This window comes from Lutra lutra, chromosome 14 (genome assembly GCF_902655055.1).
Source record: "Lutra lutra chromosome 14, mLutLut1.2, whole genome shotgun sequence".
Taxonomy (NCBI): Eukaryota; Metazoa; Chordata; class Mammalia; order Carnivora; family Mustelidae; genus Lutra; species Lutra lutra.
The window spans coordinates 44,070,183-44,094,337 of record NC_062291.1 but is presented as its reverse complement, the minus strand read 5'-3'; the positions used below and the strand labels follow the sequence as shown (position 1 = coordinate 44,094,337).

Below are 24,155 nucleotides of genomic sequence, written 5' to 3'. Positions count from 1 at the left end.
CCACCTCCCTCCGAGGCCCCTCTCCTCTCCTCATACAGAGGAGAGGCTCCCAGGCCTCTCAGTGGGTGGCAACATCCTGGAGGTCAGCACAAGCAGAAGTCCTCGCCTCCAGGATATGGCGCTCCAGCCTGCAGACATCCTCAAATGTCCTCTCATCCACCTAAGAATAGCAACTGTCTCCTGAGCTTATATCAGCAGATACAGAGCTGCTGCTAGGATCTTTACATAGAATAGCTCTCATCACCTTCATGGCAATGATTTTTTTTTTTTTTTTTTTTTAACACCACGTATTAATGTGGGAAGTGAGGCCCAGGGAGACTTAGTCTCTTGCACAAAGTCACATGAAAGCAGCAGAACCAGGATTCAGACCCAGGGCTGTCAGACTGGAAAGTACCATGTTATTTCATACAATCAGAAAGTCTGACCTCAACCTTTGGGAGAAACACACAATGCCCAGCAGGTTTCTTGGAGACACATCTGGAAACACATCAGTTAATTATCCATCCATTTTTTAGACCCCAGAAATGGAAGAGCACCCCTAAGTTGAAACCCTGTCTCCCAGCTCTTTAGCTAGAGGCTTAAAATTATGCCAGCTTAGAGGCCAGGCCCATCCCAGCATGGTTGGGCAGGCAGCCCCTGGACCCTCACCATTCCTTCATGCAGTAGAACTTGGCCCAGCCTCACTCCCACTGGATGGGAGTCACTTGCAGTATCTCCACATTTGCTGGAACCCTAGGTTTTGCTGTACCTCTTATTCTTTCTCAGTAGGCTCTTGCCAGCAAGTGGATACTTTCCCCATATTTCTCAGTGCAGGAGGTTGCCCCACAGGCCCAGTTTCTCAGATCACCTCTACCCTGGTTCAAGTTCTGGATTTGTCTCAGAGCTCACACCCCTCCCAGGGCCTGGATGCTGGCCTGAGCCTCTATCCCAGAGGCTCTCATGACCACTGTCCCAGAGACTGCACGGCTGCCCAGGCTGTTGTGTCCATGTCAGGTCTCCCAATCCCTGCCTTCAATGGGCTGGGATGGGGGTTAATTAGCTCTAGCTCCAGAGTCTGTTCCCTCCCAAACAACCCTGTTGGGGCTTGTCCTGCTCAGGAGAAAAGCCCAGTCCAGGCCCCTGAGGGGCACGACTGGATAGACAAGCCCTGCAAATATTACCACTAGAGGCATATGCGTGGCCCTTTGGACAAAGGTTTGCAGCCTCCTCTGGAGTCAGATCTGGGGGCTGGGGGATGGATCCACCTGCCGAAGGAGCCAGGAGGCAGGCCGAGCCTGGCTGTCCAGGAGACTGATCCTGTGAGTCAGCTAACACACACGCAAGGAGGGAGCAGGAGGTCATCTTGGCCCTTGCTTAACAGATTTTATTGACCATTTACAAAAGAGGTTGATTGCATGCAAATTGGAAGGATGTCGCATTTCCCGTGCGGGACAAACTTGGTCCAGCGCAGTCCCCTCCTGAAATACACGCTGCAAAATGCCTCTTTGTTCAGTCTGGGATCCCAGCTTGTTAGATTTCACTTCTTAATACACTCTGGGGTGGGAACTGCAGAAACCCCAGCCAGGACCTTACACATCGGCATATCTGAGTAACACCTTGAAACACACACTTAGAGATCGAGAAAAGTGCATGTGCATATAATCGGTTTAAATAAAATCACCGACGATACTCCAGAGCAGTTATTAGTGAGGGGGGTAAGATGCAAAGAACCATTCTACTTCCCTCTCCCTGCACATGGCCAGACTCCTCATAAAGCAGGGTTCCTTGAAGTTGGGCAGAACTTCCTCGCACTAAGCATAGAGGCCTGTGTGTCTTCTCTCCTGCGGTAGGTTGTCACAAACTGACGAGGTGTGCTCAGTCAGGGGAAAACATCGAGAACCCAGGACCCTCCAACCAGGTCTCTGCTACCAACCTGCTGTGTGGCCTCTAGCAATCACTCCTCCCTTGGAAACCCATTTGTCTTCTTGGCAAAACGGAGGCTTGGGCTTCATGTGCTGCTTGGATTTGGTCCTTTCTGACGGTGGCTGGCCAGGGCAGGGCAGCATGGGGGATGTGGTGGGGGAGAATGGAACTGGGGGAGCCTCAGTCAAGGCCAGTGACATCATCCAGCTCTGGCCACCATGGATCAGGGGCTGCACTCAAACCCAGCACAGGCCTTCCTGGCGGTGCTTGGCAGAACAGCTTGAAAGGCTCCTAATACTTTCTGGAAGAGTTTACCCCAGAGAATTCGCCTGCAGAAAAATACTCTGCATTTGTGGTGCTTTGCACTTGGCTAAAGCCCTTGTTATCACATTTTCTTCAATCTTCACCTTGGCCCTGCTCGTGAGGTAGTGAGGACTGATTTACTTCATTTTACAGATGAGGAAGTGAATGTTCAGGGAATTTAAACGGCACTCCCAAGATTACACGATGTGAGAAGGATAAAAACAGATCTCTCTAAAATTCAGCCCTGCCCTGTCTCTTTCAGGACTCGTGATGGAGCAGCGCCTTAGGGAGGGGCTCGAGGCTCTTCTGGGTGTCTCTAGGACCACTGCAGGGCTCCAGCTTGGACATTTCTGGGCCCATCTGGAACAGCCCTGGCTGGGGTCATCTCACACCTCTGTCCTCTGGTCCTGTGTCGGTACAGCAGGGGCCCACAGACTCTGCCCAGACACCAACCCCCATCTTTCCAATAGCTCTGAGGATAAGCCCCATAGTCGGTGTGAGTTTTCAGTGCATCGTGGCCCTGCCCTGATGCACTCACTCTCCTACAGCCTGCAGGGGTCACTGACCACAACCTTAGCCAGGGCTGACTCCTTTTCCTGCTCCTGCTCTTAGCTGGAGGCTTCAGGATCCAGGTCCCCCTTGGCCTTGCTACATGTAGCCAGGGCCCTGGTCCTCAACTGAAGATGCTGAGGGTCCAGGAGGACTTGAGGGACTCTGTGAGGTCAGAGGTTGGTGAGCAGAAGACACCCAGAGCTGGCTCTTTGTGGATTCCCAGCCTCTGTGGAATGGGGAGCATCAGAGCTGTGCCAACAATCTGGGTGATGAGGAAGTATTTGCCAGTTGCATCCCATAAACAGAGAAATCCCTCATCCAAGGCATATCCAGAGCCATGGATATGGGGCTTACATCATGGTCCAAAACAGAGGTGACCCTAAGGTGCGGATGGCAGGGAGCATGGTCCAAGTGTAGCACAACTGGGCTGGGGAAATGAAGGTCCACAGGACACATGCTAGAAGTAAGCCTTATTACCTACATTCTTCTTCTCAAACTTCTGCCTGAGCTCGGAGACCAGAGCTGATTGGACAGGGCTTCCCACCTTGGGTTTTGGTGACCATTGGGGTTGCTGAGGGGTGAGTGAGCCAGAGACTGTAGGCACAGTCCAGGGGGCCACACCCATCTTGGACGCCATTGTGGGTGGTGGAGGGGGAGCTGGGGCTTTGGGGGGCAGTGTGCTTCCTAGGCTGTTGTTGTTGCAGTTCTCATTGGAAGGATCCTCTTTGAGCACAAACTTGGCAGCAGCCTTGGTCCTTTTGAACTTGAGCCATTCGATGCGCATAGCCCGGGGCGCAGGGCTGGGCCGCTTACGGAGCACGCGCCGCACAGGAAGGACCTTGTTGGACTTCTTATTGCGCCAGAAGGTGGCAGTGGAGATGAGGACGGTTACGGCCACGATGATGGCCATGATGCCAGCCAGGACACCCACAGCCTTCATGGGGTTGTCTTTGGTCTGCATCAGGAAGGCGGCCATGGGGCTTCGGGACAGCATCTGGAAGAGAGAGCCATCCCGTTGCCTTCTGTGACTCCTGCCCGGTCCCTGGAGGACAGAGCAGGACTCATGAGCTCCCTGAAGCCTGATGGTTTAAAAAAACATCTTTCTGGGGTCAGGCATCCCTGGAGAATCTGATGAGCACCATGGGCTTTGGTCCAGAAAAAATGCACACAGAGAAAATGTGATGCGTACAGCCCCCCAGAAAAACACACAGCAAGAGAGCATAATGCAAACAACCTTTTTCAGATTAAGAACTCCCACATTAGCTGGACTCTCTTCTTGAGAGATTAGGGGATTGCTTACCTTTGGTTTTGGAGGGCCTCTTCTGTCCAAGTGAATCAGGACCCCTCTTAAGTGATGATTTTCTGCCAGATACTGAGCTGAGAACTATGTACCATGATTTTACTTCTGCCTTTTAACACCCATGCAAAAGAGCCATCACTATTCCCAGTTTATAGGAAAGGAAGAAGAGGCCGGGCAAAGCCCCAAATCACACTGTTAAAAGGTGTTGAAACTAGGATTTCTACTTGATTCCAAAGCCTGTGTATCTGATGGCAGAAGCGGCCTTTGCTAGCATTGAATGTCTTTTGGAGGAAGGCTGGAGATGGTCTTTGTTCCTCTGATGACACCACAGCAAGGCCTGAGCCGGCCCTCTGACCCTCTCCCCGGCGCAGACTTGGTACCCACCTCGGTGTCTGTGATGTCAATCTTGAGTAAGGCTGTGGTGCTGAAGGATGGGGAGCCACGGTCCTTGGCCTGCACCTCTAGGGACCATGTGAAGTCCCCGCCAGGTGTAATGTTGTGCAGGGCATCGAGGGAGCGGATGGAGCTCTTGAGCCGGATCTCCCCCGTGTGCACATCGATGTCGAACACATTGGCTGGCTCGACGTGTGTGATGGAATAGTCCACCAGATTGTTGGGCTCTTCTGCGTCCTGGTCCGTGGCCTGTGTGTGAGTGGGGGGGTAGGGTCGGACAGAGCTGGGCTTCGAGGACAACACTTATGTACCCTGGCTAAACCAATAAATCATATGTGGCTTGCTGGGTTGAAGGGAAATCATCCTAGCCCTACCTGGAGTAGACTGGAGTTGGGAGAAGTACTGAATGAGCCAGGGTCTGTGCCAGGCCCCCTACGTGTATTACCCCATTCCATCCTCAGAACAAGTCTGGGTGGTAGGTATTGTTAAAAAAAAATAAATTTGGATGATAAGTGACTGTCTAAGGATGGATATAGAGAAGGAGGGGAGATGGGATTCAAAGTCAAGTCCCTTGGGGCGCCTGGGTGGCTCAGTGGGTTAGAGCCTCTGCCTTCGGCTCAGGTCATGATCCCGGGATCCTGGGATCGAGCCCCGCATCGGGCTCTCTGCTTGGCAGGGAGTCTGCTTCCTCCTCTCTCTCTGCCTGCCTCTCTGCCTACTTGTGATCTCTGTCTATCAAATAAATAAATAAAATCTTAAAAAAAAAAAGTCAAATCCCTTGAGTTTCAGAGTTCATGCTTCTTCCACGTTAGCAAGACAGTGTTGCTCAGCACTGCTCTGAAAACAGGCAGACCAACTGCGTGAACAAAAGCAACCCAAACACCTAAGCTACCCAAGCCTCAATTGCTTCTTTTGTAAAGTGGCAATAATAGTTTCTCTCTTAGAGGTTATTTCCGGGTTGAGTTGGGGGTGGGATGTATAATGAACCTTAAAATCCTCTGCTCATATTGGGAAGCCACTAGTTTTATTTTAAAATAAATTCTTCTGCTATGGTGCCTCTTGGAGCAGCTAGAACAGGCTTTTAGGGAAGCTTCGTTGCCTTCAAAGCTCACCTCAATTTTCACCGGGGTCCCCAGCACCATTGTCTTCTCCTGGACACTCTTTCCAAACTGCGGGTAGTGATCATTGACATCCAGGAGAGTGACAAAGACCTCGGCCAGGCTGTATTTGCCCTCCATGTCCTCTGCCTTCACATAGAAGTTGTACCTGGCTGTGGCCTCAGCATCCAGGCTGGCCCAGGGCTGGGTGTAGATGATCCCAGTGGACGGGTGGATCAGGAAGCTGCCAGGCATAGGGAGCTCAGGCTTGGGTGTGCACAAGCACAGGTGCATGCATACAGGCACAAGTGTGCGTGCACACACACACACACATACGCACACCTGCAGGAGTGACCTACCTCTAATGCGTTATGCAGCTTCTCCAAAGTAGCTCACCTGGTCCTTTCCCCAACCCTGCAGGCTGATGGAGGCAGGCCCACCCATTTACTCACCCACCTCTTAACCTTGAACTTACCCAGACTCAGACTCACAGCCCTTCCCTTTCCACCCAGAGCCTACCCCTCCCTAGCTCCAGGCCACGACAGTGACCCTTCTTCTCTTAGATCCCTGAACCTCTGCTTCAGGGTCTCTACTGCTTTCCTTTCCCCCACTGGGCTTGTATTCATTTCTCCAACCCGGTCTAGGTCCCTCCTGCTTTCCACCCAGATCCCCTCTGCCCCCTGCCTCCCAAATCCCTTGCCCAAGGCTCTTTCCAGAATTCTGGATCTACTTACGGGTCTGCCCCGGACCCATAGATGGAGTATTTGACTTCGCCCCACGGACCTGTGTCTGGATCTACAGCCTGGAAGAGAGAAAGCTCTTAGTGGTCCGTGTCCTTTGTTGGGGCATGTTGGCAGTTCATGTGTCTGAGGGCTGCTTTCCCTGGCAACACAAGGGGATTTGGGGTTGACCCAACTGGGCAGAAACTGATCTGAAGGCCTGCTCCAGAGCCCTAGCTTTCTACCCAGGAAGGCTCAACTGTTGGAAGAACCAAAAGGTTTAGATCTAGAAGGCATATATCCCTCCTTTGTAAAAGAGAAAGGAAAAGGAGATGGGTCCTATGCCCTGGCTTCGGGGGTTTTGCCTATGTCCTCTTTAGAGTCCTGAGAGGTATTGTTATCCCCATTGTACAGAAGAAGAAACTGAGCCTCGGAGAGGTCAGGTAGCTTGTCCAAGGACACAGTTAATGCGTTTGGGCTTTGTGGTTCAAACTGGAGCCCAGGTCTCTCTGATTTCATCAAGCCTCCTTCAGTAGGGGCTCCTAACCACAGCTCCAGTCCCTGGGCTAGTCCTCAACCCACTGTGACAGCCACCACGTTGGAGCCTCCTGGAGAATTCTCAGGGATTCTGGCAATGTAGTAGTGGGAGGTGAACTTGGGGACATTGTCATTGGTGTCCAGGAGCTGGATCACAACATCTGCTGTGGAGCTGAACTTCTCTGGAGTGTTCACTTCAATGGCCAGTAGCTGAGGAAGGAAAGAAAATAAGGACTTATCTGGGCAGTGGCCACCGGGCAGAAAGCCTTCCCACGTCTTGTCCCAGCAGGGTCAGGCGCACACTTGCCCTGTACCGCTGCAGTCTCCACCACCAGCCTGTGACGCCTGCCGCCACCTGCAGGAGGCACCTCTAAGGCCCACTGTCTTGAAAGGCCTGCATATAGTTGTACTTGGGCCAATTTCTTTTGTCCCATTGATTTGCTTACTCCTTTTCAGTTTCAATTTCAAAAATTATTTTGTTATATAATATAATTTAATATTTGTTAGGGAAGTTCTTCCCTCATATTCTTTCTTTCTGTTTTCCTGACTATTCTTATAAGTTTATTTCTCCAGATAAAAATCAGTGTAATGTCAATCCCCCTGCCCGTCCCCAAAGGAAATTCCACATAAGACTTAATTGAAATGATATTGGATTCTTTATTCACTTGATGAGACTTTGCATTTTTTTTTTTAAAGATTTTATTTATTTATCCGACAGAGAGATCACAAGCAGGCAGAGAGGCAGGCAGAGAGAGGGAGGAAGCAGGCTCCCCGCCGAGCAGAGAGCCCGATGCGGGGCTCGATCCCAGGACCCTGAGATCATGACCTGAGCCAAAGGCAGCGGCTTAAACCACTGAGCCACCCAGGTGCCCCAGAGACTTTGCATTTTTTTTAAAACAAAGTACGCCTTTATACTTCTTGCTTTCTTTATATCCCTTTGTTAAATTCCTGTGCTTTTGTGTTATTTAGATGCTGTATATTTCTTATTATCCTAATAACTAGGAATTTTATCTTTTAGTTGTTATTATAAAAGAGGATCTTTTATTCCATTATTCTCTTTGCTATTTTTCTTATGTAGGAATACTCAAATTTTGTGTATTAAGTTTGTAATCAATCATGTTAGCAACTTTGCTGTGTTTGTTTTCCCAGCATTTCTTAGATTTGTCTAAGCAAACAAAAACACCACCTACAAACAATGATAATTTTGTCCTTTCCTTTCTGACATTCATACTTCTTATTTCCTTTCTTTACTCAGGAATAACATTACTCCAGGAATAGTGTTAAATAACAGTGGTGAGAGCAGGCCCCCACAATTTGTTTCTGACTTCATAGGAAGCTTTTAGATTCCCACTTCTAAGCATGACACTTGCTATAGTGGCATATGTAGGTATAATTATAAATAATTGTAACAGTTTAAATAATATTAGTGAAGTATGTTTTTACTTTTTATTACTATATAGTATTTATGTTTATATCTAATATTCATTATTTACATATGTTCATAATTTTAAAAAATCAGATACAAAGAGTATTTTTTTAAACTTCTACTTAGGTTTTTTTTTTTTTAACAGAATCAATGATAGATGTCAAACACCTATGAGAAATACGTTTATCTTGATAATCAAATAGTTTTTCGGTCTCAATCTATTAACATGGCACCTTGAATGCCAGTGCTTTCCTGGGACGATGATAATTTAGGAACAGGGGCTTAGTGAGGCTGTGTGAGCAGTGGGAGCAGGCTCTTTTTACCCTCCCCTTCCTCCCACTCCGCCCCCATTCCTGCTCCCCCAGTCAGCAGGAGGGGCAGAGGAACTGAGAGGAAAAAAGGAGGGCCAGAAGGGGCAGGAGGTGACATGGCCCCCTCAGGAATGAATCCAGGACCTGCTATGAGCTCCTAGGACCCCCCCCCCCCCCATTCAGAGCAGTGCAAAGCATCACCTACCTTAAAGGTTAGCACTTTGAACTTTTCAAAGTCAATGGCGGCTGAGTTCTCCACAATGATGGTGACTTGGGCTTCATTCAGGACTGTCAGTGGGACCACTCGGAAGATGCCCCCAGGTCCCACCAGCCGCAGGTTGAATTTGGCATTGGCTCCCTGGACCACAGAGATTGGAGGGAGGCAACGGGGAAGATGAGTGAGAATAGAAACTCATTAGATGGTCATGCTAAGCGAGGAGCCTTCCTTATGCCCTTAACCCTGGCAGGTGAGTATTATTACTTCTTTCTGTCAGCCAGGCCACGGAGAATCAGAAAGACTTAGCAGGCTATGGAGACTAAGTCAGGTAACAAACGCTCACAGCCCAGCCCTCTGCCGGGCAGAGGAGGTGATGGGAAGTGGTCACAAAAACTCCCCGGAGATCTAATACAGAGGGACTTCTGTTTGGCTGGCTATACTTTTTAACTGATTGTGAATGTCCTTAGGCTAAGCAGAGAGTCTGTGGTTAGCTACTCTCCCCCATCTCTCTCTTGGTTATACCTTCTTGTTTCATTCATTTTGTGACCTGCCAGGCCCTTGGGACATAAGCAGTGAAGGCTGGTGAGCTCTCAGCTCGAGTCCCTTGGAAGACAAAGCGGAGGGCAGGACCACACACCTGGTCTGAGTCGTTGACAGTGATCTTGAGGCCCCGCAGGATCTCCCCCTGAGGGGGGTGCTCGTACATGGACAGCTCAAATTTGTTCTGGGGTCCACTCTCACCATAGAACGTAGGCGGATGGTTGTTGAGGTCCACGATCCTGATGGTGACTGGGACCATGGCCTGGGCGGCTGGGATCCCGGCAGAGCTGACCTCAGTCACCTGGGGTGGGGGCAGGTGGCTATTGCTGTGTAGCAGGAGACTCCAAGATGGCCCCATGGGTCCCCGCCTCCACATGTTCATCCTCTTGTATAATCCCCTCTCTTTAAGTGTGGCCTGCCCTAGCAACTGACTTCGGATAGCACATGGCAATGGTGATGGCATATACTTAGTGATTAGACCATGAATATTGTAACTTCTGTTTTCTAGCAGACAGTCTCTCTTGCTGGCTCTGATGAGACGAGGAGCTATGCTGGAGAGGCACATGTCTCAAGGAGCTAATGGTGATCTCTAGCCCACAGGACACTAGGAACTAAATTCTGCCCATAATCATGTGAGCCTGGAAGCTGATCCTTCCACAGTCAAGAGAACCCAGTCCTGGCTGACAATCTGATGGAAGCTACATGAGAGAGCTCGCATCTGTGGACCCGGCTAACCTGGAATCCTGGCCCACAGAAACTGCGAGATACAAATGTGAGCTGTTTTAAGACCCTAAGTTTGCGGAAACGTTACAACAGCCACAGGCAACGATACGGTGCTAGTACTGATCCCATTTCTCAGATGAGGCACAGAGGGGTGAAGTAGTCACCTGGGGTCACACAGCTAGTGAATGGCAGAGCTAGAACAGGAAGAACTCAGGTGTGTCTGATTCCTTAACCAGCGCTCTCTCCATCTCCTCACACTGGCCCTTCTTTGCATCCAGAGACATATGGGATCAAATCCCAGCTCTGCCACATTCTGTCCTGGTGTCCATTTGGCCAAAGGGAGGCTGTAGGGAGGGGAGGTGCGGCGACACAGCAACAGATAACTAACATGGCGGCAAGCCAGGGCTGAGAATCCACAGGCTCCATGTGAACCACTCCCTGTGACAGATACTATCAAGGACCTCCCTGCCCTTGTTCTTTAAGCATGCTCTGTCTTACCTATCCTGAAACTCTGCTCCTGGGAACCACTCTGTCACACCCTAGCTGCTATCCTGGATCCCTTCTCAGAAGCCTACACCTCCATTTCCTAATTCCTCCTCCACTCTCAGCCCATCCCCAACAGAGATCCTTCACACCAATTTCCATGCTGCATGCAGCACTGTCACCTCCTTTGCCTTCCTGAGTGTCCTCTGCCAATGTGACTCTGCTCTCGGCAGGCTCCTCTCTACCTCTCCGATCGCTCCTGAGTTTCCCTCACCTGCCTCCCCACCCCCCACAATCCTCACTCAGCCTCCAGTGCCCCCACAGCTGCATTCTCAGCCAGTGCTCCTCTGTCCCCACGGCCACTCTCTGGGCAATCCCATTCCCCAAAACCATCCTTCCATAGCTGCCTGTATGCTGACACTGTCTCCCCAGATTCCGAACCTGTATATCCAAGTTGTGTGTCCAACCTGAATGTTCCTGAGACAGAGAAGCTTTCCATGCCTATCCTCCCTAACCGGCCTCCTCTCCTGTGCTCCTGATGGCATGGCACCACTCCAGACGCCCCATCCCTGACCCTTCCCTTACCCCTCATAGCCACATTCTGTGGAGTCGGCCTCCTTCGTATTTTGCAATTTATCTATTTCTGCTATTCCACCTCCCTCCATCCCCAAGGGCCTTCTTAACTAATGGCTTTGCCTCCCTGCCTCTCATCCAGTTTCCTCCAAACTCAAGGTGGGACCATTGTTCTCAAATCTTAGGCTGGAACTGGTGCCAGAGTCACTTGAGAGATTAGAACATGGAGAGTCCTGGGTTTCTTCCAGACACACAAACTTCCTGTTGCCAGGACTAGGTCCTGGAAATCCTTGTTTGCCAAACTCTGAATCTGAACCCCGCCATCCCCCAGCCCCTCCACCCCTGGTCTAAAGCAGACAGATGAGCTTTTTAACAAGACTCTAATCATGCTCAAAACCCTTCAATATCTTTTTACTCCTCTTGGGGAGAACCAGCTACATAATTTGCAGACCCAGTGAAAAATGAAAATATTTTCTAACAAAAATTTTCTTAAAAATTGTTTTAAAATCTTGTTAAAAAATTATTAAGGATTTCAAGACAGCAAGAGCAGATCATTACGCCCAGCATGGGACCCTTCTGACGGTGATCCCTGTGTAATTACATAGACCACACGCCCACAATGCTGGCCCTGTTCCAGGATAAAAACTGTATCTCATATTCAGGGCTTTCACTCCTCTGGCCCCAGCCTGGATCCAACTGTTTCTCTGTCTACATGTTGCCCATGAACTCTAGTTCTAGTCATGGCTCTAGCTCACGACTCCTTACTGCTTCCCTAGTCCGTCATGTGCTCTCACCTCCAGCCTTGCCTCATGTGGCTCTCCTAGCCCACGGTGCCTCCAGCCCACCCTCACCCCCACCAGTGATGTCCCTCACCGATCTCCACCTGCTGCGTCCTCCCCATGTTCAAGACCTTGCTGCTTCAATCCTACCTCCTTGTGAATTCACGTCTCCCCTTGCCAGGGGCTTTGTGTGTCTGCTGCAACATTCACCCAGGCTATGTGATGTAGGCGCTTTTTGGAGCAGCAGCTAGCTCCTTCCCTGGGTGGAAGGTGGGGTGCTGGAGGTGGACTGGGTCTCATCAACTTTGGAATCTCCCAGGGCCGAAGGGTAGGAGGAAGGGCCAAGCAAGAGGGACGGTACCTGTACGTGCAGCTCATACACCTCTCTCCTGAGCTGGGCAGGGCTCTGCATGACTGAGATGACTCCAGACGTCTCATTAATTTCAAAGGCTCCATCACTCCCTGTCAAGGGGGAAAGACGTGCCCTGCAGTTCCACACATGGCCATGGGAGGCGCAGGGGAGCCAGGCCAGGCAGGCTGCCGCGTGCTCCTCAGGTGTTTGTTCCCTCATTGAGGTCTGTATAAAATGTAATTCTATCAGCTGGATCTTGCCAATGAGGAAACTGAGTTTCAGAAGGGCTAAGTCATTTGTCTAAGATTTCACAGCACGTGTAGAGCTGGGACTTAAACTCACTTCTGAGTCTGGCTTTCAGGTTTCATAGAACTGGCTTCTCTTACTGCCGCGTGTATGCATATGTGTGTGCCGCACATGCGTGTGTGTGACGGCAACAGAAAAGGAGAAACAGACACAGAGATAAGGAGACAAGGAGGGAGAGAGAGAGGAGAGAAAGGAAAGGAGGGAAGAAAGAGGCCAGAGGCTGCAAGAGAAGAACAGAGGACGGAGAGGAGAGGAGAGATGGGGATGGTAGGTGCTGGGTAATTGTGGGAAGGCTGCAGAGGTGGAGGGCAGGGACGGGGAGCAATGGGGTGGGGGTGGGGTCTGGGAGGGGGGTGTCTGTGTGCCTGAGGAAAGGAGCCCGAAAGTGATGGGGGCACATTCACGCATACGTGAGCTGTTGGAGGGAGAGTGTGCACCAGGCATATCCCAGGGATAGGGTCAGGGAGGGGAAGGGTCTGAGTGAGAGCACAGAGACATGTGCACATCTGTGATCAGACACCAAGCGTGACTCTCCCACTGAGGGGCCTGGGCCTGTGGGGACTGGCTACTGAGGGCCACAAAACCCACCCACCCGGGGCACCATGACCTGCTCAGTTGCTGCTCAGTTATGCAAAGAAGAGTCTTGGAGACAGAAGACTTAGGTTCAAATCAAATGGGAATGTGGGATGCCCCTTTAGCTTCTCTGAGCCTCAGTTTTCTTGTCCATATATAAGGCTAACGGTAGGAAATGTCCTATCATTGTTGCATTTAATTCTCTTAATTCAACTATATGCTCTAGGCCAGAAATGTAAAAAAATGAGAGGGGTAACTGGGTTGCTTGGTCAGTTAAGCATCTGCCTCTTGGTTTTGGCTCAGGTTGTGATCTCAGGGTCATAGGATCAAGGCCCATGTCAGGCTCTGTGCTGGGAGTAGAGCCTGCTTAGGATTCTCTCTCCCTCTGCCCCTTTCCCTTCTAAAAAAAAAAAAGAAAAAAAAAAAGAATGAGGGGAAAAAAAAAACAGTAATTTTAAAAAGTGTAAGAAATGTGGTCACTCCCTCTTGTTAATCAGCATGTGCCCAGGGTGAAGGGACATGAGTTGGAGCCACCCACATTGTTTTCGATGCCCTCCCCCTATGCTTCTCTCCCTGTTGCTGGACATGGTGACAAACAGGAGCACATGCCCAAGAGACTTGTCACCTCCTGGAGGGATCCAGACCCCCCACCCAATACATCTTGTACTTCTGACTTTACAAATGAGGAAACTGGGACCCAGAGAGATCTGGGCAGGTCACTCTGGTCACCCAGGAAGTAGGAGCTGTAGTCCAGAGACGGGCCTGTCCTCAAAGTTGCCCAGACTTACCATTCAAGAGGTTGTAGACAATTTGGTTGGGTTTGCCTCGATCTCCATCCATGGCAACCACCATCAGTACCTCTGAGCCCTTTAGGGGAACAGAAGCAGCTGCCTGAGGCCAACCGGTATGGCTGGGGCTCTCCTCTCCCCCCATATACTTGCCCCTGTCAGAGGGGAGGTCCTCCTGCCACCCAAGAAAAGGGCCAGGCCTCTGTGGGGCCCCACACCAGTTCTACAGGGAGATCGGAGCACCCACTGGCTCCCAGGGCTGGAAGGACAGCCTGAGCCCTGCTTCTCCTCACCACATAGGTTAGCACATGGCCACCCAGCGACACTCAGGCCCCCCAAGTAGGCCTCTTCCAAACAACCCTCCTTTCCTACACATTCAGCTCTGGCCTCTACTATCCAGCTCTCAGGCCTCACCCTTGCTGCCTCATCCACCTTTTGCCTTTGGAGGTAGATAGAGGGAGAGTCAGAGACAGGTGAGAGAGGGGCTGGCCACAGTAGGGTCCGATGAAAAGTCCACGTACTAGGATGTTTTGCTGGGGCCCCGGTTGGGGTGCTATTCAAAGGGTTTGGTCAGGGATGGCACAACTAACAAGCCTGCTCCACCTCAGCCTGCTGCCCCCTTCTAAGCCCTCTGCTCAGGCCCTTCTCCTCTGCCTGTCCACACTCATGGCTGCCTCTTGACTGTCCCCATGCTGCCTGCTCTCCCTCAGCAATGCTTTCCACCCTTAGCTCCTGGCAGGACAGCTGGCCTCCCTCGGCCCTGCCTTTGGGCCCCACCAGAGGAGCCCTCCATTTCTCCCTCACTCTGTGCTCATCTTTACCACTCAGCTGCCAGCTTCTGGACAAGTGGTACCTTAGCTTGGGCCCAGCATGTGAGTGGTCCTCAGAAAGTGCTTTCATTATCTCCTCAAGTCTACAATCATCAGACCAGCAAAAGGAAAAGTGACAACGCGGTTCGGTTCTAGAGTCTTTGGGAAGTTTGGTTCCAGCCTGGTCTCTGCCTCCAGGGAGCTCTCAGTCTGTCTGTGGTGGGGACATGTAAATACATGGATGTAACCCAAGGTGGGATGGGAAGAGTGTGGGAGCAGAGAAGAGAGCTCCCATCTCAGCCGAAGATGTCAAGGAAAACAGTGCCTGGGGTGACCTGAGAAGGGCAAGGAGCCTCAGGCCCGGGGTCACATTTTAGGCAGAGGCTAAAGGCAGAGCAGGGAGATTGGCTGGGTGCTTGGAGGCTGAGGACTCAGGGGTAGAGGGGAGGCCAGCCCTTAGATGCCAGGGTTGGGGGCAGGACATTCCCTGAGAGGCCTGAAGACAAGCATAGTCACCAAAACATCAGGGGCAAAGACTGCACTGAGGGGTCAGAAGCTGAGGCTGGCCTTGAAACTGGGCCTTTAGGACAACCACTGGTCTGAGCGACCCCAGGCTATAGGGCTTGGAGCTAGGGAGGCATAAAGGAATCTCACCCCCCTTGCCAGCACATGGTGTAGAAAAGGCCCCACCCAAACCAAGGCAATGGTCCACCAGCCAGCCCCTCTTCTCAGCCCTTTTGAGGGGTAGAACATCGGCAGCTGGATTAGAGTAAGTTTGAATGAGGGAAGAAATGCCTGTCACAGTCTTGGCACCCATCAGACGCTCCACACACCAGCACCTGCTTCCTCTCCCTTCCACTCCCACTGGCAAAAGGACATGCACCTGGGCTGAGCCTGGGCCCGTCCAGAGCCAGCCATGTGAGCCAAGCCACAGGGGATCCCGGGGCAGTGCTGTCTGGAGGGGACACTGGGCTGAGAGGCCAGCCACCCACCGGAAGGGTGTCCTCATACACATAGCCGTAGTAGGGTGTGCCCACGAAGACAGGGGGCATGTCCTGCACGTCCTCCACATTGACTGTGACTGTAGTGGTGGTGGAGAATACCACGTTGGCCCCTCGCAGCTTCCCTCCGCCATCCTGCGAGAGAACCAGAGAGTGAAAAGAAGTTGGGCCCTGGATGGCCCCCGGTGGCATCTAGCTTCTGCCACTTCCTGGCCTCAAGACCAGCTTTCCTCTCTGATTCCTGTCTGCTCCTGCGTCACCCGCCTGGAGATCAGTTCCTCCTCGCAGAGGTTACTGAAATGAGCTGATGCATGGAGGTCTTTAGTCAGCGCCTGGTAGGCCCTAGGCACTCAAGTGTTCTTTGGGAAAAAGAGTGAGTTCATTCTCCTGGGAAATTATGTTGGACAAATGGCAGAGGAGGAGGGGTCAAGGCCAAACTCCCCTTCCTGCCAGGAGCCAAGCCTCCAACTCCTGAGAACCTACTAAGAGCATGACAGGGGCCCATATGATGTAGGTGTGTGCCCAGGAAACCCAGCCCTTGAGGAGCTTTGGGCAGCTGCTACGGGCTGCAGAGGGATGGCCTGCAGCCATACGTGACCAGCAAGAGCCTTCCTGTTCCTGGAAGAGACATTGTTGAGCCCAGAGGGACAGCTGGGCGTTCCCCCCCTCAGGGGACAGAGCGCCACCTTGGCAGAGTACCCGCTGACTTGCGGCTCCTGCTTCCTGCCCTTTAGAAATCTGAGGAACTGCTTAGCCTCAGGGGTGGGCAGATAAGAAACCCGAGGTGCAGAGAGGGTCACTGATCACCCAGAGAGGGTGAGGTGAGCAAGCCCAGGCAGAGAGAGGGAAGCGCCTAGAGACCAGGCTGTGGGGGGATGGGAGGGGGCCCGGGTCTCTAAGCCATGGCCACCTGGTCCTCAGGAGGGGAACCTGGCCTGTCACGGGATGTACACCATCTTCCAGAACAGAATATATCCTCTCCAGCCCCCACACTCCAGCCTCCCTGGAGACTATGTCCATGTCCAGGCAGGGTCCACATCAACAGAAGTTCTGAGCAGCCGCACCCCCCCACCCCTGCTGCCATCATAACTTCAGCCCTCCAAAACGCCCCCACTCCCTTGCAGAACCAAACTCTGTTCCAGTCCCCGGGGCCGCTTCCCTTGATAAAGGCTGAAGAAAGGCCAGAGGCTCCCAGTGCCTCCCTCTCTGTTACCTTGGCAACCACGGTGACAAAATGGGCCCGGGCCTTCTCGTAGTCCAGGGTGGCCCCAGCCCGGAGGCGCAGCACGCCGCTGTGGTGGTCCAGGGCGAATTTGGTGGCGTGCACATTCTGTAAGAATGAGGGGCACGCTAGTCCTCGGAGGGGGCCCCAGGCTGGCCCAGGAATGGCTGCTTTGCTTCTGACGGGGTCTTCACTGTCCTCTGTCACAGGAACGCTGGCCTTGCTGGCCCCGAAGGTCCCCCTCCCATCCCTCAACGTGCTCCCGGCAGGGCCCTAGCCTTCTCGCTGCCCAGCTTCCAGCTCAGCTCTGGCCTGGACTTTCCAGCAGGTAGACATGGCAGCAGAGTGCTCTAACCTAGAGAGTGTCAGGGCTCAGAAGCCACAGTGGTGGAGACAAGCTTCAGGATCATGAACCTCAACAAGGAAGGGCCTAGGGGCCAGTCACAGGCAGCCTGGGGGATGGTGGAGGATGGGTGGGGACAGGAGGTGATCCTCAAGCTGGAAAAAGGCTACTGTGTGTCACGAGCTGTTATCGGAGCTGCACGTGTATTTAATCCCCACAAAAACCTGTGAGGATGGGTTTGTGCCTTTTGGGTTCTGCACATGAGGAGGGAGAGCTGGGAGAGCTAGATGAGGGGGTGAAGGCCCCCCCAGGAAGGGGCGGCATCTTTCCGGTACAGGTGGAGCCCAGGAGATTTCTCCAGGAGCCTTGTTGTCAGCCACCAGGCTGTCCCGCCTTGACAGTTGTGAGAGCCAGGGACTAACCCTGGGGGGAGCTGAGGAGCGGCCCCAGGAACAGCAGCTGTGAGAGGTGTGGCTGGTTCCTGCGGAGCCCAGGGAGGAGGACAGGGAGGAGGACGAGGTGCGGGAAGGGGTCTCTGCCTTTGACAGGGTTGGGGGAATGGAAAGGGGTAGGGCGGGGGTGTCATCACTCTGTTCCTCCTGACAGATCCCCTTTTCGCCCTTTTTCCTCTCCTCAGTTCTAGGCCAGGCAGGTTTTTTTTTTTTTTTCCACCCTGTGTGGGTGTAATGTGCCCAGACCTCTCCTGGGGAGGGGGTTGGGGGTAGAGAGCTGAGGGTCCTGGAGATCCAGGGAGAGGGCGGCAGGGAATGCAGACGGAGCCAGGATGGGCCGGTCAGGGGAAGACGGCCTCCACCCACTCTCCTCTCATCTCCCCACCAGCCCAGCCCAGCCCCGGGAAGCTGATGTGATATCTCTGACAATCTTTGGGAAGAGTGGAGGTGCTGACTCAGAGCCTTAGCGATGGAGGTGGTGGCGGCCATCCAGGTGTCCCTTCTAGCCCAGGCCTCTGGTAATGACAGTGTGCCCCTCCTTACCTGCAAGAAGTAGGTGACACTCCCTCCAGAGCCTGTGTCCTTGTCCACCGCATGCACCTTCATGATACTGCTCCCAGTAGGTAAGTCCTGAGGGGTCACAGCCATGGAGGTAGGGGAGGGGTCAGTCCCAGGGCAGTGACAGAATGCTCAGGGGACTGGGGGGAAAGGGAGCCATAGAAAGATGGAGTCAGGGAGTGAAGCGCTGAATAGAGGTGAAGAGGGGAGGATTACCTAGGGAACCCCGCTGGGGAAGAGGCAGCTAAAGTCAGAGTAGGTCAGTGGGTGCAGGGATGAAGGAAGGGGAAAGAAAGGCCCGAACAGGCATCCTCTCAAAATAAGACTCCAGTTAGACAAAGCATTTAAACATGAAGTACGGAAATGGTTAATAGACACATTCCACATTACCAGGGATCGCGTACATACCATTTAGAGCCCAAATGAAGTATCTTCCTCCTACTGAATTAGCAAACATTGTTGGGGAGGGATGGGGAGACACACCTGAGGGGAGAGAGCCAGCGCGTGCCGCTCTGGTAACTCACGCTTTCAACCTCGGCACTTCACATCTTGGACCATTTCTTAAGGAAATGATTCTAATCAGCTATATGGAAGTTTTATGTTGATGTTTAATGTGCAGAATTTGATGTTTCTTATGACAGCAAAAATCTAAAGCATCTTAAACATCCAGATGTAAAGGACTCATCCAGTCAATGATGGACTATGCACTAAGTGGAAACGATTAAGACGACAGTTACCTAAACTTCACAATTACTGAGGAAATGCTTATGTTGTGAAATTAAGTGAAAAATAGCATACAGAAAGCATATGTTTAGTATTGTCACAGTTATGTAAATAAAACAAACAAAATAAATCCAGTAATCCCAAAATGACTAGAGAGAACAACACCAAAATTTGACAATATTGTCTCAGGCTGGAGAAGTTTGTTTTTTTCTACTTTTCTATATATTTCAAGTTTCCACAATAAACATATATTATAACAGAAAATGGGAAATGGACATTCCTGTGGATAAAAACGAATGTGTGAGGGGATGACAACAGAGGTGAGGGGAGGACATGAAGTGGGGTTCTCTGGAGGGTGGAGGGCAGTTAGGATGAAGAGGTATTCATCACTCTGGGGCTGATCCCCTGGGGGCAGGTCACAGGGCAGCCCAGAGGGAAGGCTGGGCTGAGTCTGGGGATGGAGCGCATCGGCTCTGCCTAGAGGCCTCTTGCTCACCTCAGGAACCTGGACAACGTAGGGCTCCTGGATGAAACTGGGGGCCTCATCATTGGCATCGGTCACCAGGATCGTGACTTTTTCTTTCACCTGAGAAGGGGCAAAGGAAACAGGAGTTGGGGCAGTGAGACTTTCTGGGTAATAAAGGGACAGTGGCCTCTAATAGCCCAGGTGTATGTCTCTGCCTGGTGTCTCTCCTTCTTCATCCCCTCCCTCCCTCTCTTCCTTCCTTCCTTCCTTTCTTCTTTTCTTCATTCATGCCACAAATACTACGAAGCAACCACTAGGTGTGAACACTGCCCTCCATCCCAGAGACAGAAGACACAGTCTGATGGTGCGTGTTTTGCAGAATGGGATGGCAGGGCAAGATCCCCGTATATAAGAAAGGTGGTGATCTCACGCAGAGTGCTAACAGGGGCATGCCAGGCACTGTGGGCAGCCCCCTGTGCTATCTGACTCTGGGGGCACAATGGCCCAGGTAAATGCTCCCCTTGGCTTTGTGGGCACATGGTTTAAGAGGCTGTCCCCAGAGGCCCCGAGAAGAGGCATCTAGTCCAGCCAGTGGTGGGGACAGCAGGGAGGCTTCACAGAGGAGTGAGATTTAAGCTCCTCAGCAGGTGAGAGGGAAAGAGGTGGAAAGGTATGCCTGGAAGAAGGAACAGCATATGCAAAGGCAAGAGGAGTGGCATGTATGATGACTTCAGAGAACATAAGCAGATTTGGGGCTAGATGTTCTGGAGGGTGAACGTGAGAGGGAAGGTGGGCGAGGTAGATCGTGCTGGATGGGGAGGCTCTGAGGGCCAGACTGGGGCTTGGACCACATCCTGAGGGCAGTGGGGACCTGCTGTGAGTGCTTCTGCAGCCAAGCTGTGGCCAGGCCTAAAGTTTTATGGTGATGGCTCTGGCTGAACTTCAGAGATGGACTGGGGTCAGGTAGCCTGGAAGCTGGGGAACCCCTGCGATCACCCCGGCACGCACTGATGAGGGCCGGATGGGAGTGCTGTCTGTGGGGGAGGAGGTGAAAGAGCAGCTACGTCTGGGGCCCCAGGCATTCATCTTGGGTGGCTGGGGGGGAGCTGGTTGGAGGAGGCAGATGGGAACACATCCCCACTGGCCTCCCCTGGTGCAGCTCTGTCCTGTGGGCATGTTGGAGGGCCTCAGCTCAGATTTACCAGAGAGCCCCTAGGAGGGAGGAGAAGCTGTGGGCAAGCCTAGGGAGCAGGTGCCGCCAGGAGGCTGGCTCAGGGGCACACTTACCAGATTCACGCCATCGGAAATGCTGATGATGGCTTCAATCTCATCCTCCCTCTGTAAAGTATAAGGCTCCAGTGAGTGTCTGGGAGTCTGATGTACCTGGGGACCCTGAGGCGGGGGAAGACTCTCCCTGCCCCCACTGAGCCCACCAGAGCAGACCTGAGCATGTCAAGGGAGCCCTGGTGCAAGGCAGGGTGACCAAAATCTGCCTCTGGCCATGTTTGAGTTTCGGGTCTTGGCACATCAGGGGTTCTCATAAACCCACAGTAGTACTGAGGCACCGAGAGAGAATGTTCCCCTGCTAGAATGAGGACAGACGCTAACCCAGCATGCTGGACATCCCAGTGAGCTGGACTTTTCCCTTTTTTCTTCTTTCCCCTCTCTTCCTCCCCATCCTCCCCATCTCTCCCACACCTCCTGTGTTCCATGGTCCAGGTCTGCAGTGTCTCAAGCACTCCCTAGCCCATGGTGGGACCCCAGCAAGGAAGGGTTTGAGGTCAGCAGGCCCCCAGGGGTGCTGGGGAGGGGTGCATGATGATACTTCCCTCTCATGGTCCCTACAGCAGCCTCTGAGACCCAACTTTCTTTTCTCGACCCTGGCCTGCAGCAGGGTAAGTCGGCTGTCAGACCAGAGCTGGCAGTAAGCCCACGGTGTAGGTCCAGTTATGGGGTCCACGAGGCCCAACATCCTGGTGTGGGGCTCAAAAAAGAAATGTAGCCCAGGCCCCAGCACCCGTAGGTTCAGAAAGGTGCAGAGGGATAGAGGGGGTGGAGGTTTACCAAACTCAGACCCGCTCTCTAAACCACTCTTTCCCAGGCTGCCTCAGTCAGTAGAACATGCAACTCTTGATCCTGGGGTTATGAGTTCGGGTCCCCTGTTGGGCATAGAGGTTACATATTTAAAAAAAAAAAAAAAAAGTATTCTTTCCAGTCCTGATCTGCTGTCAGTTTTCTGTGGCTTACAGGACCTCTCCAGGGACGACCTCCAGGGAAACTTCCAGCCCACAGAGGTTTGTCTGCACACCTGAGAGTTAGTACGTCTCACACCTCTCCATACCTCTCTGTCCAGCTCTTCAACCAAGGTGATGTTTCCAAAATTGGGATCAACAGAAAAGACACTTCTAGCACTGGGGTCAAAGCTGATGTGGTAGGAGACAGGGTCTCCCTCGGGATCTGTCCCATTTAGAGTATAAACATGAGAACCTGGAAGGAGACACAGAAGGGGAGACTAGAATCTGGGACCCAAATTTCCTAAAAGTGGCATCTATTCGGACGAAGGATTCGGCTGTTTCTAAGGCAGGTATTCAATCCAGTGCTAAAGGTCCTGAGCCGAAGCGAGCCCTGGCTACTGGCTCACCCTCACGGGCTGCTTCCTACCCCCCACCCTTATTCTTTACAACTGTCGGGGAGATGTTAGTGTCAGTCCCTGTATGGACTGTAAGCCATAATACAGATGACAGAGGAGCTTCAGGGCTGCTGTGCCTAACCCCAGGGCTTCTTCCAGTCCCAGGAGCCAAGACTGGGGTTCCCTGGTATGGGGGATGGGAGAAAAGGGAGGAGCCATTAAGATAGGAGGGGTGACCCAGGGTTCAGCGTTATGCCTCCACGTCTGAATTAGTTCTTTGGGGATTTCTAAGTAGGTGCATTTCTTTTTTTTTTTTTTTTTTTAAAGATTCCATTCATTTATTTGACAGACAGAGATCACAAGCAGGCAGAGAGACAGTCAGAGAGAGGAGGAAGCAGGCTCCCTGCTGAGCAGAGAGCCCGATGTGGGGCTCGATCCCAGGACCCTGGGATCATGACCTGAGCTGAAGGCAGAGGCTTTAACCCACTGAGCCACCCAGGTGCCCCAGTAGATGCATTTCTTACACTGCTATCCTTCTGCTCAGTGTTCCCAAACCAGACAGAGGGAGAGGGAAGAAGGGAGAACCTCTTCTTTCCCCCTTCCCCCTTTCTCATGCAGATCCCAGTAAGTTGGACTTTCTTAGGTCTGTTTAAAGCCTAAAGATTCTAAGCTCCGAAACTCCAGGAGGTAAGTATATTTGCTCAAGGTCACAACAGTGAGTAAGGGGCGGTGCTGTGGCCAAGCTTCGGGGTTCTCATCAAGCTGCCAACTTCTGTCTGCTGTCTAGGGTGGCCCTGTCTCGGCCCTGCAGCCGCATCTGGGTCTCCAGGACTGGCCTGGCTTAGGTCTCCATGACAGCCGTGACCTCCTTTCCTGCAACTGCCCTGGGGAACTCAGAGCACAAACAGGGCGCCCCAGAGGGCCCACAGCCTGGCACTGGGTGTCTCCATAGGCTCAGAGGAGTCACGGGTTCAGTCCTTGTGTCCAGGGGAATGAGGGCCACCCTCCGAGAAACCAATAGAGGGCGGGTGCCAGGGGTACTCACCTACAGGGGTGTCCTCCGGAAGGCTGAACAAGGCCATGTTTCCGTTGGTGCTGCCCACCCCGTTGTCGAAGAAGTGCGGGGCAAAATTGGCCTGGGCTAGGGAGAGAACAGGCAGGAGAACAGACACAGGGAGGGACAGCTTCACACCTGCGTGGTCCCAGTCTGGCCAGGTTGGGAGTCCCCTCCCCAACCCCCCCCCCCCCCCCCCCCCCCCGCACACAGTCAGACTGGGCTGGGAGCTGCGAAGGGGTCCTTCCACCACCACCTCCTGCAGGCTCAGACTCGGCTCAGGCTTGTCAGGGATGCGCACCATCTGGGGCACTTAGAACCCAGGCAATGGCCAATCTCAACCCACCAATGGACAGACCTGGAATCCCGCGCCCAGAGAGGGACAGTGCCCTGGCCAAGGTCACACTGGGAGCTGGGGCACCCTCCTCTGCCCCAGCAGCTTTCAAAGCAATCACCAAACCTCCCTTCTGAAGAAGACAAGGGCAGTAGATGATCCTGGCTCCAAACCCGGGTGTCTCCAGGGTAGCCACCGAGCCCGGCAGGTGGAAGGATCGCCCCACCCCGCCGCGTCCCGTCTCCCCGCCCGAGTCCCACGGTGGAAATGAGCGGCCAGGGCTCTCCCTCGGCGCCCCCTCGGGCAGTGCCCGCACCCGCGCTTAGCCCCGACTCCGCGCTTGGGGCCCCGCGGCCACTCACCCAGGCAGAGGCGCAGCAGCCCCAGGGCCAGGGCGGCCCCCGGGCTGCGCCTCATGTCTCCGCGGGCGGACAGAGTCGTTCGCCGCAGCCGGGCCGGGCGCAGGAGCGCGGAGCATGCCCCGGGCAGCGCGGAGTGCAGAGCCGAGAGTGGGGGCGGCGGCGGCGGGAGGGGCGCGGGGCGGGGGCGCTGGGTGGCGCGAGGGCGCTAAGCGGATGACACCGCTCGGATCTGCGCAGCTGGAGCGCTCCCGCCGGCTGTCAAAAGAGACCAATTGGTGAGCTCGGAGGTGAGGGGACCCGCTCCCAGCAGCGGGCGGGGCCGGGAGGG

General features: G+C 53.1%; 1 protein-coding gene across 1 annotated transcript; it reads right to left on the bottom strand.

Moving 5' to 3' along the window:
* Positions 1 to 1,351: 1,351 nt before the first annotated feature.
* On the bottom strand, positions 1,352 to 24,131 carry CDHR1 (cadherin related family member 1). The gene is made up of 17 exons (XM_047703575.1): positions 23,828 to 24,131; positions 23,123 to 23,218; positions 21,790 to 21,935; positions 20,736 to 20,786; positions 19,479 to 19,568; positions 18,245 to 18,331; positions 16,898 to 17,014; positions 15,676 to 15,819; positions 13,875 to 13,953; positions 12,217 to 12,317; positions 9,395 to 9,598; positions 8,746 to 8,898; positions 6,849 to 7,013; positions 6,282 to 6,349; positions 5,563 to 5,791; positions 4,442 to 4,699; positions 1,352 to 3,751 (listed from the first exon to the last, which is right to left on the bottom strand). Exons 1-17 carry the CDS (start codon positions 23,880 to 23,882, stop codon positions 3,215 to 3,217), a joined length of 2,580 nt encoding a protein of 859 aa, XP_047559531.1. The 5' UTR covers positions 23,883 to 24,131; the 3' UTR covers positions 1,352 to 3,214.
* Between the last annotated feature and the right edge of the window lie 24 nt (positions 24,132 to 24,155).

Coding starts and splice junctions, on each gene's coding strand:
- CDHR1 (XM_047703575.1), bottom strand. CDS start 23,882: ATGAGGCGCAGCCCGGGGGCCGCCCTGGCCCTGGGGCTGCTGCGCCTC. Junction 21,936..23,122: donor TCCGGAGGACACCCCTGTAG/GTGAGTACCCCT, acceptor GTCTCCTTCCAG/GTTCTCATGTTTATACTCTA. Junction 13,954..15,675: donor TGTATGAGGACACCCTTCCG/GTGGGTGGCTGG, acceptor GTTCCCCTAAAG/GGCTCAGAGGTACTGATGGT.